General features: G+C 35.0%; 1 protein-coding gene across 1 annotated transcript; it reads left to right on the plus strand.

Moving 5' to 3' along the window:
- Window positions 1-1,798: 1,798 nt before the first annotated feature.
- LOC103402221 (GDSL esterase/lipase At5g55050-like) lies at window positions 1,799-13,883 on the plus strand. Its single transcript, XM_017323060.3, has 6 exons — window positions 1,799-1,924; window positions 3,900-4,015; window positions 11,955-12,136; window positions 12,427-12,572; window positions 12,876-13,112; window positions 13,614-13,883. Exons 1-6 carry the CDS (start codon window positions 1,799-1,801, stop codon window positions 13,881-13,883), a joined length of 1,077 nt encoding a protein of 358 aa, XP_017178549.2.
- Window positions 13,884-14,172: the final 289 nt, after the last annotated feature.

Consider the following 14,172-nt stretch of genomic DNA (forward strand, 5'->3'; position numbering starts at 1 on the left):
CTTGATCTAAAAACCACTGTTTGTATTTTTTGGGGTATGCATCTCAGTATAAAGGTTATATCTGTTACTCTGTCAAAGATAACAAGTTAATTGTGTCTCGACATGTCTTGTTTGATGAAAGTCAGTTTCCTGGTTCCACTAACCTTCACCATCTACAGTCTACTTCATCTTTGTCATCAGTTGTCCCACTCTCTGTCCCTCATTCAAACTCATTTGAGCATCCTTCCTTAACTCATACTCTCTTACCTCGTGCCATTGTTCCTGCATTTTCCCATACTACTAGTCCAGTTACTCAGTCCCATATTCTCCATCAAGGTGATCTTGTCTCCACATCGCCGACTATCTCTAGTTCAGTCTCAGATTCATCAATGGGGTTAATCTCTGATTCTGCCATGGGTTCATCCTTACATCCAAATGCTACTACTTCTCAAACTCCTATGGGTTCGGACTTCCATCCAGATCCTACTAATTCTCAAGCTCCTGAGTTACAACTTGTTCCATTGCATTCTCATAATTTCCATTCTATGCAGACACGGTCTAAATCTGGGATATCTAAGAAGAAGAAGGTTTATCATACTACAATTCATCTTGATTCTGTTAAAGAACCAACGTCTTGTTCTGCAGCTTCTAAGTCTCCACAGTGGCAGCTTGCTATGCAGGACGAAATGGATGCATTACTACAGCAACATACCTGGCACCTTGTTCCATTACCACCCAATAAAAATTTGGTGGGTTGTAAATGGATATACAAAGTCAAACGACATCCCGATGGGTCAGTTGCCAGATATAAGGCTCGTTTGGTGGCCAAAGGTTTTTCTCAAGAAGCTGGTTTGGATTATTATGAAACATTCAGTCCAGTGGTGAAGCCAACTACTGTGAGACTCATTCTCTCTCTCGCAGCCGCTCAGGGATGGAAACTGAAACAACTTGATGTCAAGAATGCATTTTTACATGGATTTCTTGAGGAAAAGGTTTATATGTCCCAGCCACAGGGTTTCGTTAACAAGGCTCATCCCGACTATGTTTGCAAATTACAACGGTCACTTTATGGTCTCAAACAAGCTCCCTGCGCTTGGAATGACAGGTTCACCACCTTCTTACTTTCATTGGGTTTTAAGTCTTCTTATGCCGATCCTTCCATGTTTGTTCAACATAATGGTACCAACATAGTTGTGTTACTGTTATATGTGGATGACATCATTCTTACTGGTGATAGTGATGCTTGTGTTCAGTCTGTTATCTCTCAGTTAACCACAGAGTTTGACATGAAGGATTTAGGGATTCTCCACTATTTTCTTGGCTTGCAAATAGACTATCAATCTCCTGGATTATTTGTGCATCGTCTAAATATGTCCATGATCTATTGCAAAGGACAAATATGCTCGAGTGTAAACCATGTATCACACCCTGTCATCCTAATCAGAAACTTCTGACTCATGGTAGTCCTAGTTATTCAGATCCAACACATTACATGAGCATTGTCCGAGCTCTTCAATACTTAACCTTTACACGGCCTGATATTGCCTATTCTGTGAATCAAGTGTGCCAATTTATGCATTCTCCTCTGGAATCTCATTATGTTGTTGTCAAGCGGATTCTTCGATATCTCCGCGGTACTTTAGGCTGGGGCATCTTTTTTCAACATGGTTCTCTGTGCTTACGAGCTTACACAGATGCTGATTGGGCTGGTGATCCCAATGATAGGCGGTCTACTACAGGTTTTGTTGTGTTTTTTGGCTACAATCCCATTTCTTGGAGTTCTAAGAAACAATACACAGTTAGCTGATCATCGACAGAGATGGCCACTACCATTGCCGAAGTTGTTTGGCTTCAACAACTTTTGCAGGACCTTCATGTTGACATTTCCTCTCCTCCCAGTTTACATTGTGACAACGTCTCTGCTATGGCTTTGGCTACAAATCCGGTATTGCATTCTAAAGCCAAACACATAGAGGTGGATTGTCATTTTGTGAGGGAAAGGGTTCAACAAGGTGTTATCTCTCTGCAATTTGTTGCTTCCACAGCTCAATATGCCGATATTTTTACAAAAGGTTTATGTTCTCCATTGTTTACCACTCATTGTTCCAATCTTATGCTTGGTCCGCCGAAGACATAAGATTGAGGGGGAATGTTAGAGTATATTAGTGGTCAAGATTATGACATGTGTCATTGGATTATATGAGTTGAGATAGATAGGTCAACATGTATTTATAGTGAAATATCTCTTGTAATAAGGTAGCAACTGAAATAATAAATCAGTTACAGTTTCCCTCTCTATTTGAGCTTTCTCTCTTTCTCTCTCTAGTCGTTCCTGATCTTTCAGCTTCCATAGCTATTGTTAACATTACATTACCATTTCACTAAATTATAACTTGCATGTTTTCTTTATAAATATATCATAGGAGTGTGACATATTAATTATACTGTTCCTTATATTACAATACATAAAATGATAACACCACGTGACAATATTACACTAATTTCTCGCTAATTTTGTTAGTACATAATCATCATAATTACTAATTTTTTCGGTCAATTAATTTTTATTTCTTTGATGTGTTATTTATTGGCCAACTTTCTGGGTTTCGAGCTGAGTCCCCACCTTTTCTCCTTTTGGACGAGATTGAGAACGGGAAGATCCGTTTGCTAACAAAAGGAGTCAACTTCGCTTCCGAGGTTCAGGACTCCTGAATGACACTAGAAAACAAAGATGGGTAAGCTTAATTCTCACACAGTCGCAGTTAATCTCTCTTTATGCTCTCTCAGGTAAAAAATCAAACCAAAAAAAATTAAAAAGAAAAAAATATACAAAACCGACATACTAATTGAGATATTCTCGTAGGCATATGACTTACTTCTGTTAAAGAATGCGCCAATAGTACGTAAATTTGGTGTGTCTAAATAGTTTTATTGTTGACGATAAAATATAATTTAAATATTGCAAGAAGTGTGCTTTTTGGCCAAGATTTTAAAAGGCACTCTAGGCAGGTCTAGGCGGGCGCTTAGGCAGGTGTATGCGCTCTTTCTTATTTTTTAAACGCTTAGAGATTAATTATGGAGGTTGCTATAACTGCTTAGCTCCTAAGTGGGACATTTTAGAACACTATTTTTTGGCTATTACATAGACTCTTTGAGAAAAAGAACAGAGTTACTTGTGTAATTTATAATGTTCATTTTGTTGAGTACCACACACACTCAATCAAAAGTCTTGTTTACGTGAGGAAGTGATGTTCTGTTGTGGAGTTTATATTGCCAGATAACTGCTTGTGTTATTAATTAGATTGTGATCAGTATGACAGTCTCAACAACATGATATATGTTCAATATGTTACAGCAACAGCGTTTGGCAAGAGAAACATTTATTTTCCTATATGCAAGAATAATAAAATATATGTAAAGTTAACTAGGTTACAATATGCACGTAGGGACATCTCGTTGCATTTGGAGAACAGTTCGAGCAGTTTGCAAGAGTACACGACATTATATCAAAATTATAGGGTGAGAGTGGATTGGCTAATATATCAAAGTCTCTCTTCCTCTTCAGCGTTGGAGGCAATGACATCTTCGAACATTTTCTTTTTAACAATACTACTTCTGCAAAAGTCTTCATTGCGACTCTCATGTCCACTTATGAAAGTCGATTAAGGGTACCATTAATTGCCAGTTTTAATTTTCTTCTTATTTCTTTACTTTGTAGATCAATCAAAAGAGACTTCTTAATGCAATTGGTGGATTGCCTTAGTGATTAGGTTCTTCATTTTCAACTCATTGTATCCCAGATTCAACTCTTTCTCCTTCTCTTAGTATAGTTTAGAGAAGGAATATCGTTTGATTATAAATAGTGATGTCTTAATTAATTATTAACAGTCTTTTTCTTAAACTAGAGTTTTCAATTCCAGCGTCTTTTTGACCTTGGAGCCAAAAAATTTGGGATTATTAGTGTTCCACCAGTTGGGTGCGTCCCATTGCAGCGTAATTCTGCTAAAGATGGTAGCTGTTCTGAGCCCATGAATGAGTATGCTAAATTGTTTTACAAAGCACTTCAAGGAGTCTTGCAGAAGTAAAGTGCAGAATGCGACGGGATGATATATGCACTTGCAGATGCATATACATTGGCCACACAAATTATTAAAGACCCAAAAAAATTTGGTAAATTACTCTTTTGGTAGTAGTGTTTCACAAAAATAGTGTGGAATGCATATATATGTGTTATAAAATCTGTGTTTTGTGCAGTTGGCATAGATTTTATAAAAATGATTTTTCGTGGCCCTTGGTAACATTACGGTTTAGAGAGAGACTTTTTAAAACCCAGTTCTTTAGGAGAAAAATCCAACTAACTTGGTAATGGAAGAAGGGCACTAAAGAAATTTTACAACTTAAACATATTATAAAGACTTTGGGCACGCTGCCAATAAAAGCACTTACGAGCAAACTACTTTCTATAGAAGTAAATCCAAATGGCCTTTAATATGTACATTTGTTTCTTTTTTTCAAAGAATTTTATATGGTATATAACAAACATCGTAACATTTTGTAGGTTTTGATGAAGAGGCCACAAAAGCTTGTTGTGGAAAAGGAAATTTTAATGCAGAGTATCCATGCAAACCAGACTCTTATTTGTGTGAAGATCGCGATGTCTAATTGTTCTGGGATCAATTTCATCCAACACAAGCTGCGTCTCTTCTTGCAGCTTTAGCTCTTCATGCTGGCGGTGGATTCGTGGCACCCATGACTTTTGGTCAATTGGCCCTACTTGCTTGATATATATATATATATATACTCTATGTATAATATAAGAAGACCAGATCCCTTAATTCATAGTTAAATCTTGTACCATAAAAGAGGAAGAGACCTTGTAGTTTTTTTTTTTCTTTTTTTTTTTGGGACAAGCAAAGATAGATTGGTATTTCATTCATCATCTCAAACAGTACATTGGTACCAATTGGGTATAATACTCCAGTGACCAAACAATGATTTGGAGGTGAAATTGCTCAAGTAAGGCGACAATAATAAAACCCCTAAACAGCTACCACATGTGTGAAAACTTCACACGCCACCATACAAAACTGTCACGGAACGATAGATATAATAGATTTGCATTAGCAACTGCAAAGGATCATCACCGAAAAGCGAGGCCACATAAAGTCATCGCGAAAGCGAGATCACATAAAGTCATCGGAGGTAGACGATACCACATAACACATCGCTCAATGCGAAAACTATATCCAGCCAACGTTGCAACATGGCAACAACACTCGCTAGGCGAGACAACAAGACTAAACTAAGATAAACTAAATTAAACTAAACTAATCCGAAACTAAACAAAAAAGAAAAAATCCGAGAGAGGAACCACAAGTCGGCATATTCTGATGAAGGAATAGGACGATTTTGACACAAGACAACCTGCAATGACAAGCACCAATAGGACCAGCACCATTAGCAAGTTCCGCAGCAGATGAAGAGACATCGGAGTGTCCAGATCTAGAAACTTCAAGCGGCGGGGCCTCTAAAATAGGTCGACTCAAGCAGTACAACGTCAAATTATCATGCCCAAGGTTGAGCAACCTCAAAGTTTGCACAACCCAGGTGGCATAGCACCAGACCTGGGCGTAGAAGGTGATTGTTCCCTAGAAAAGTTGATGGCAAAATTCAATTTGAAAATCTCAGCACCGGAAAAGAATGATGGAAGTGGCTCCAACTCACCAACAGCCCCAAACCAAACACAAACCTCAAATCAAACCCCAAATCAAAGAGAAAGCCTTGACAAGGGCAGAGAACGAATCTGGGATGGTGGCCCGAAAACAACGCACAATTAAGGGAGAGAAGAGAGAGTAGTGCCCACATGGTGGAAAAAGAAGTAAAAAAAACCATGGATGGGGGAAGGAAAAAAGGTGAAGAAACATAGAGAGAAAGAAAAATGCGGTGAAGCAGAAGGGAGGAGAAGGTATAATGGGAGGAAATGAAGGAAATGGAAGCTAGGATAAGGAGATAAGGATGGGCTGCTACCGGCCCCAAGCCATGGCAAGGGCCCAGCGGCTAGGGTGATTTGCAGGTGAGGGTTTCTGGAGGGAGAAAAGGCGATGGTTTTAGAGAAGGGCAAGCCACCTTGTAGTTATATGCTGAGCATTGGGTTAAAAAATAAAGGCTAAATAGCCAAAATGGTCTCTGAGATTTGCATAACTCATCACTTTGGTCCCTAACATTTCAAATCAATCAAAGTGGTCCCTGAGATTGTCCACCGTCCATCATTTTGGTCCTTCTATTAAAAACTCCGTTAAGTGTCCCGGAACTCTTGGCCGGAAATTTAGGCAATTTTCAAAGCTTCGTAACTCAATCATTTCTTAACCAAATTCGCCCCATAATATATCAAAATGAAGATAGGAAAGTGTAGAATAAGATTATATCTATTTGGAAGCCCAATGGTTGCTGGAGATAGCCAGAAAATAGCCTTAAAGTTGACTGGTTCGAGGGAAAACTGGAAAACTTGTCGGAAATTGGGTCAACTTTAAACTTTCATAACTTCTTCAATACTCAACGAAATCAAGTGATTCAAAAATAAAAATCATATGTCTCAATGAGACAAAGAGAATGATACCTTTTTAGATGGCTAACTCACCGTGGTTTGGCCAGAAAACGGCTTGAAAGTGGAAGTGAACAGCCACTTTCGAGCCGTTTTTCTGCCAAAATAAGGTGCATTAGCCATCTAAAAAGTTACCATTCTCTTCATCTCGTCTAGAGGTATGATTTTTATTTTTGAATCACTTGATTTTGTTGAGTATTGAAGAAGTTATGAACGTTTAAAGTTTACCCAGTTTCCGGCGAGTTTTCCAGTTTTCTCTCGGACCAGTCAACTTTGAAACTATTTTCCGGCCATTTTCGGCAACCATTGGGCTTCTAAATAGGTATAATATTATTCTACACTTTCCTATCTTCATTTTGATATATTATGGGTCGAATTTGGTTAAGAAACGATTGAGTTACGAAGTTTTGAAAATTGTCCAAACTTCCAAACAAGAGCTCTGGGACACTTAACGGAGTTTTTAACGGAACGACTAAAATGATGGATGATGGACAATCTCAGGGACCACTTTGATTGATTTGAAATGTTAGAGACCAAAATGATGAGTTATGCAAATCTCAGGGACTATTTTGACTATTTACCCAAAAATAAAACAGAACCACCTTCCTATTATTGAGCTACATTTTCATATTATTGTACTAGCAAATGCCACACACTCTGCGTAAAAAACATTTTTTTAATTTTTTTATCTCAAATATTTGTTTTTTTCTAATTTTTTTTATGAGGCATTATTTGTTTTAAACAGGCAGCATGAATAAAATGGGGGTTGACAAGGGAGAGAGAGATATGAGTGGGGGTTGACAGTTATCGGAGAGAGAGAGAAATGTGAGTTTAAGTATTGATAAGTTGATATGGCTGTGAGGTTGAGAAAAAAAAAAGCAAGAACTTGATTATGCAAAATTACTTTAATACCCACATTTTTTTCTTTTCTAATATTTTTTTTCAGTTATATGTTATAGGGTCTAATAGTAATTTCATTGCTTTTTGATTGACAAACAGAATTTTATTAATTTGTAATTTAGATAAAGAAAATATTATTTTTCTATCCACTATTATTCCTAAAATAACATTTATGACAACACTACGCCTCCTCATGTTTCCAGCACATGTTCCTAGTGAACTTCCTTTAGCAGCAATATGCATTAATTAGTAGCCATAGGTGCGGAAAAAAAAAAGACAAATAGAAAAGAATGAGGCTACTACAGTCTAGTGGTCCTCTTCACTTATAAGTGAGAGGTTTTTTGTTTGATTCTCGCCAAAGACGAATTTAAACCACATTAATACCGTTTATTCCAAAAAATAAAAAAATAGAAAATAAAGAGTAGCCCGTGCAGGACACCTAACCCTCTTCCCCCTTATCGTATGCATCCCTCTTCTCCCTTCCTAATGGCAGCAATGCAAAGCTTTAAGAATTCAAATGTAAAACTAGATCAAACCAATATTTAAAATACCAACGAAATTATTGATATTTTCATTGAAATATCTGAAAATTCAAGAGTTGGTATGGAAATGGGGTTGAAATGCAAACTTCACCGTATATCAGCGAGATATAGGAAATTCTTGAACATCAACGATATTTACCAATTCATTCCGAAATTTTTTACCAAAACCCATTGTAGATTTTGAACTTTTAATTTTTTTTATAATTTTTTTCTCTAATTTTGAATAAATCTGAATGAATTGATATACTCACTCCAAATTAGAGCTTTCCATCTTCAAATTGACACTTATTCCCTTATCTCAAGTTTGTATGTCGTTCACTCTCCATCTCCAGAATGTATCTGTCACCGACTCAGAATTTCAAATCTTTTATTATCTTTATTTATTTACTTAATATGTTAATCGTTATCTTTTATTATAAAAATATTATTTTATATAATCACCTAATTAAATGTGCTAGATTGAATTTTTCTGTTGAGATTGTTCTCGTTTGAATTAAGTTATGTATTATTAGAAGATTATTTGAAGACGTATTTTATTAACACCTTATATATTGTTGAATCCATTTTAAATTTGTTTTTTTAATCAAGATTTATCTTAATAGATCCCACATACTTTTCCATAATATTCTCACACCCTACACTTTCAAAGTACACTCCACATTATTTACATACACCTGATGCTTCACATCTTAAGTGCAAATACATATTTTATGTTTTTATTTTTATATTATACTTTTGTGTAATCACGAAACAATAAAATCGGGTTGACGGAAAATGTGGGGATATGAGTAAAAAATTGGATAGAATGCCTCCATGAATCATGGATAGAAAATTGAGACACTCTTGATGAGTTTTTCTTCTTCTTTTTTTGGAGTTATACAACGTGCACAGCTTATCTGGTGATTATATTCTTAACAGCAGAGGTGTCCAATTTATACTTGTGATTATATTATTAGCAGCATAAATGTCCAGGTTTTCTTTGCTTGAATCTAGAACAAGAGACTTGGAAATTTGAATATTGGTGGCAGTTGAATGACTGAATTTGGCATGCAGCGCTGTCACCAATTATATTTCAACTTCTTCAGCTTAATACGCGGCTTGGAGAGCTACGTACTGTATACAATAAAACCAATTTCAATATGATGATGAAAGCTTTCATGGGGCCACTGCAAACTTGGTATTCTTTGCTCATCGAAAAGATACAAGACGGAGGTGGATGTCCAACTGAAAAAAAAAAAAATGAGAAACATTTGATCTGACCATCTCTTGAAATACACATAAAACTTGATTTGAGGTTATAAATAATTTTGGAATATATATATTAAAAGTGATTTGGGTGGTATTTACAATTTTTTTATAATCTTATGATGTCAAAATTGTCATTGCATTTTAGGATATGCAAATTATATAATACTAAATTTTAATAGTGTGTATTCAATATTTTGTGGGGTGCTAATAAAAAAGGTAATGCTAGGTAGACTAAATTTTTATACTGAATTTGCAAATCAAATGATGTATCACCAATAGAAAATAAGTACGTTAATCAATACTTAAGTATTAATCCAATTATCAACAACCACATTATTTGGTTTACAAAATTTGATTTAAAAATTGAGTCTCTCTAGTATTGTCTAATAAAAAAAACCTTTTTTTTAGTACAATGATATTTTTACACTAAGAGGAAAGGAAGTTCGGCTAAGCCACACAATGAGTAACCTAATTTGGTATCGAATTCATCATCCATGAGATTCGAATATAAGACCTCTCACTTTTAAGTGAAGAAGAATATCATTAGATCGTAGTTCTGAATGACTTAAAAAACCTTATTTAAATTGTAGATTAGTGGGAAGTTATTTAACCAAAAAAAAAAAAATACACGTGGTATTCTAATGTGCCACATAGAATGAGCCGTATAAAGGATCTGACCCAAATATTGTCGGAACAGAGATAAGTCATTTCAAAGAATATTATAGAGGTGTAGTCAAATTAGGATTTGAATAGATTTTAATAAACTTTAAAATTCAGGTGTAGTCGAATAGAGTTTAAAAAGAGACTTTTAAAAGATTATGAAATCATGGTGCAGTTAAATTAAGATTTAAGAGGATTTTGAAGAATACACTCAAATCAAGGAGTTGTCGATTAAGAGTTTAAAGAATACATTCAAATCTAGGCATAGTGAGAATGTCAAAGATTTATTAAGATTTTAATGGTTGATGGATTTTGAGGGATTTGAGAGTGGATGGTATAAATACAAAGTGTCAACAAGAATCCAACCCTACCCCATGTAATTTCTTTTCACGTTCATCACAGAAGCGGAACAATCTTTTAGGGGTGTAGTCAAATTAGAATTTGATAGGATTTTAATAGATTTTAAAATCCGGGTGTAGTCGATTAAAGTTTAAAAAGAGGAATTTAAAAGATTATGAATTCATTGTGTAGTCAAATTAAGATTTAAGAGGATTTTGAAGAATACACTCAAATCAAGAGCTAGTTGATTAAGAGTTTAAATAATACATTCAAATCTAGGCATAATGAGAATTTCAAAGATTTATTAGGATTTTAATGTCTGAAGAATTTTGAGGGATTTAAGAGTGGGTGGTATAAATACAAAGTGTCATCAAGAATCCAACCCTACCCCATATGATTTCTTTTCACTTACATCACAGAAGTGGAACAGTCTTTATTAAGAGTAAACTCTCCTCTATTAATTCTTGAACTTACAGAGATTGACGATTGCCATGCACTGACAAGTATTCGGAGGATTATCGTTCCTAACTAGGAGAAAATAAGTAGAACCTGCAGGACAACGAAGAAATACAAACACATAAAGTTGAAGGACCAACAATCTTTTCATATCTTTTTTCCTATTTGTTTTAATTAGTCCAAAAACGATAGTTAATTCTGAGGAGATGACATTTACATAAAGAAAGAAGTGAAGAAGACAACAGTACAGCGAAAACAATCATTGTTAAAGAAATTTGACAACAGGAAAAAAAAGTAAAGAAAGAAATATCAAAGCATTTTTAAGGAGTTAGTCAAGTTTTCCTTAAAACTGTGGTTTGATAACTTATTTGACACTTCTATATTATTTTAAAATTTTGTTTATCCAACTCACTTTTCAATCAACTCTTTAAATTTTGTTTTTTTTTTTAATTTTAAAATATTAATATCTTAACTTTATATCATATCTTGTGGTGCCAAATTTTAGTTTTAAACTCTTCACTAAATAATACTTTTGAAGAAAACTATACCCCGAAACACAATTTGCTAAATTGAAGAAGTAGCAACTAACCTTATAAATATACAAGGTAAGTTACTAATTCTTAATTTGCTAATTAGGTTACTAACTCTGCCTTAAATGCATTTTTCATAGGTGGTATAGCAAATATACCTTAACTATTCAAATGCTATCTCCCTTGGAGATGGTCTAATTGTCGAGCTTTACTTATGTAGTACCAGTCAATTAAGCTGAGTCGATCTAGCTTTACTGATTTGCTCATGTTTTACAATTTAAATATTATAATTTTTCGTGGTTAGAGAAAATTAAGAGAATTGACGTTAGGGTTTTAACTTTTTGGATTGTCAATATGCTGGTGAATTATATGATCACACACAAAGCATAAATACACACGTGCAAGTATTATTTTTAGGCAAATCCGCCATAAAAATCAAGTTCTTGGTTGATATAGGGGCTGGGACAATGACAACATAGCATCATGGGTTTGTTCACTTTTCAGTCTTTCTGGATTATAAATAAGGAATCAATTAGTCGAGACTTACATAAATAAAAGTCATTCAGTTTGGAACCTTGGCCGGCAGCAAAGATATATAGCTAGCCCTTCTGTTATCTTGTACATGTATATCATGGCAAAGAAAGCAAAGCTTTGTGGTCCATTATTTGCATTTTTGTTTCTATTTTCTTTGGGGTACAGAGCCCATGCAGATGATCCAGTGACAATTTTCATATTAGGAGACTCCACTGTGGATGTCGGCACCAACAATTGGTTACCAGAAAGTTACTGCAGGGCTGATTTCTCTCCCAATGGGGTTGATTTGCCTTATTCTGTGCCTACTGGGAGGTTCAGCAACGGCCTTAACAGCGCCGACCAAATCGGTACAGGAATCGTCATTCTTTATTATGTTGTTTATATATATTTGAGCTATTTATATATATATATATATATATATATATATATATTTGAGCCATTCCTTTAGAAGCATATTTCTGCATTTCTCTAGTCATAGACTCATAGTTTGATATGTGTGAAGAGAGAAAAATACCACTCTATATAGTAGGGAGCTGAGCAGTCTCCTTGTTTATACACCATGCATGCACGCACCGGCTTAATTAGGATCTTTAGTTTATTGTCGTATTAAGTTGCTGGTTTTATTGATTTTTTGTAGCGAGTCTATTTGGCTACCAGAGAAGTCCGCCACCTTTCTTGTATATGATCAATCACCCAGCCACTTTTAAAAGGGATATACTGCGGGGGGTGAACTTTGCTTCAGCTGGAGCCGGCATATTCTACGAAACTGGCCAAAAACGATTTGTAAGCACGCAACACAAAAATTTAACGGGAAATGTTCACTTGCTATATTGTTTAGTATTAGAACGTGAATCGATTTACACGTGGAAAAAAATGTAAACATGAACAAAATAACAAGTTTGACAAGAGAACACTAAATCATATTTAATAAAATTATAATGCTATTTAGACACATAAATTAAATTATGAACACACTTTCTAATAGAGCGACAGTCGTACCATTGCTGGAAACATTAACTTTGAAATCAAAATTTTTATCATGATTTTTTATTTATTTTCTGTGTTGTGTAATTAACTATGTTGTAGATCAAAGTTGTGCCACTGAGCGACCAGATTCAACAATTTGCGACGGTCAAAGGGAATTTGACAGAGTTGATAGGTCCCGTTGCAACTGCTAATGTGCTTGCCAAGTCTTTGTTCGTCGTTAGTATTGGAAGCAACGACCTTTTCGAGCATGTTCCTCCAAATTCCTCCACCTTAGTTGATCATAACGACGACTTGTACATCACAAATCTTCAGTTCACGTACCATGGTCATTTAGAGGTGTGCAATAGATACACAAAATTAATTTTCAACATAGGTGGATCTCACATGTATACATTAATCAGTAGGGTAATGCTAGAGAGATTAAATTTATAGACAAAATTTTGTAAACTAAATAACATGAAAGTTGATAATTAGATTATTACTTAAGTGTTGATAAACGAGTTCATTCCTATTGGTACCACATTATTTAGTTTGCAAATTTGTTTACAAATTTGGTCTCCCTAACATTACCTTAATCAGTATAAGAACTGTCACTCAGTATCATCATTCCGCTTATTATTGTTAAGTTTTGACAAGTGTTATTATTTGAACTCTATTTATTGATCACATTATACTGATTACGTCACAAATACAAGTCCACCATTATTAGAAATGTGGTCAAGGTGATTAATTAGTATAGGTAGTACCAAAAACATTATTCAAATTTTGATCCTCTTATCATTCCCCTGGGTTTATTTTTTTTGTTTCCAATCAATTCTTAATATCTGTATAATGCAGAGTTTATACAAGCTAGGAGCTCGCAAATTTGGGATTATGAGTATTCCTCCAATTGGATGCTGTCCTAAACTACGTGCTTCATCAAAGAAGCCGGGTGCTTGTAGAGAAGATCTAAACAAGCTCGCTCAATCCTTTTTCATTTCACTTGAGGATCTTCTGCGAAAAATGAGTTCAAAATTGGTAGGGATGAAATACTCACTCGCGAATACTTATGAAATGACCATGAGTATCATTGAAGACCCATTAGCCTTCGGTAAGCATTTCATATAGAATATTAATACATGGTGATTTAATTGAACCTAGAATTTGTTCTTTATACAAGCTGTAAAAAGAATCTAACAACTGAAAGACCCCATGAGTGCACCACCTTGTCCATCCATCCCTGTACAACCTTGTCCATTGGTCATCTGCGACTCACATATTTTCACATTATAAATTTTAGAACAACAACATGTTTATTTTCTTAATCATCTTTTAAAGATATATGTGCAAATTAATCAAACTAGAGATCGTGTTGTCATAACGATCGTCACGAGGATGTTTATTGTATTAATAAGTG

This window comes from Malus domestica, chromosome 15 (genome assembly GCF_042453785.1).
Source record: "Malus domestica chromosome 15, GDT2T_hap1".
In the NCBI taxonomy this organism is placed as follows: Eukaryota; Viridiplantae; Streptophyta; class Magnoliopsida; order Rosales; family Rosaceae; genus Malus; species Malus domestica.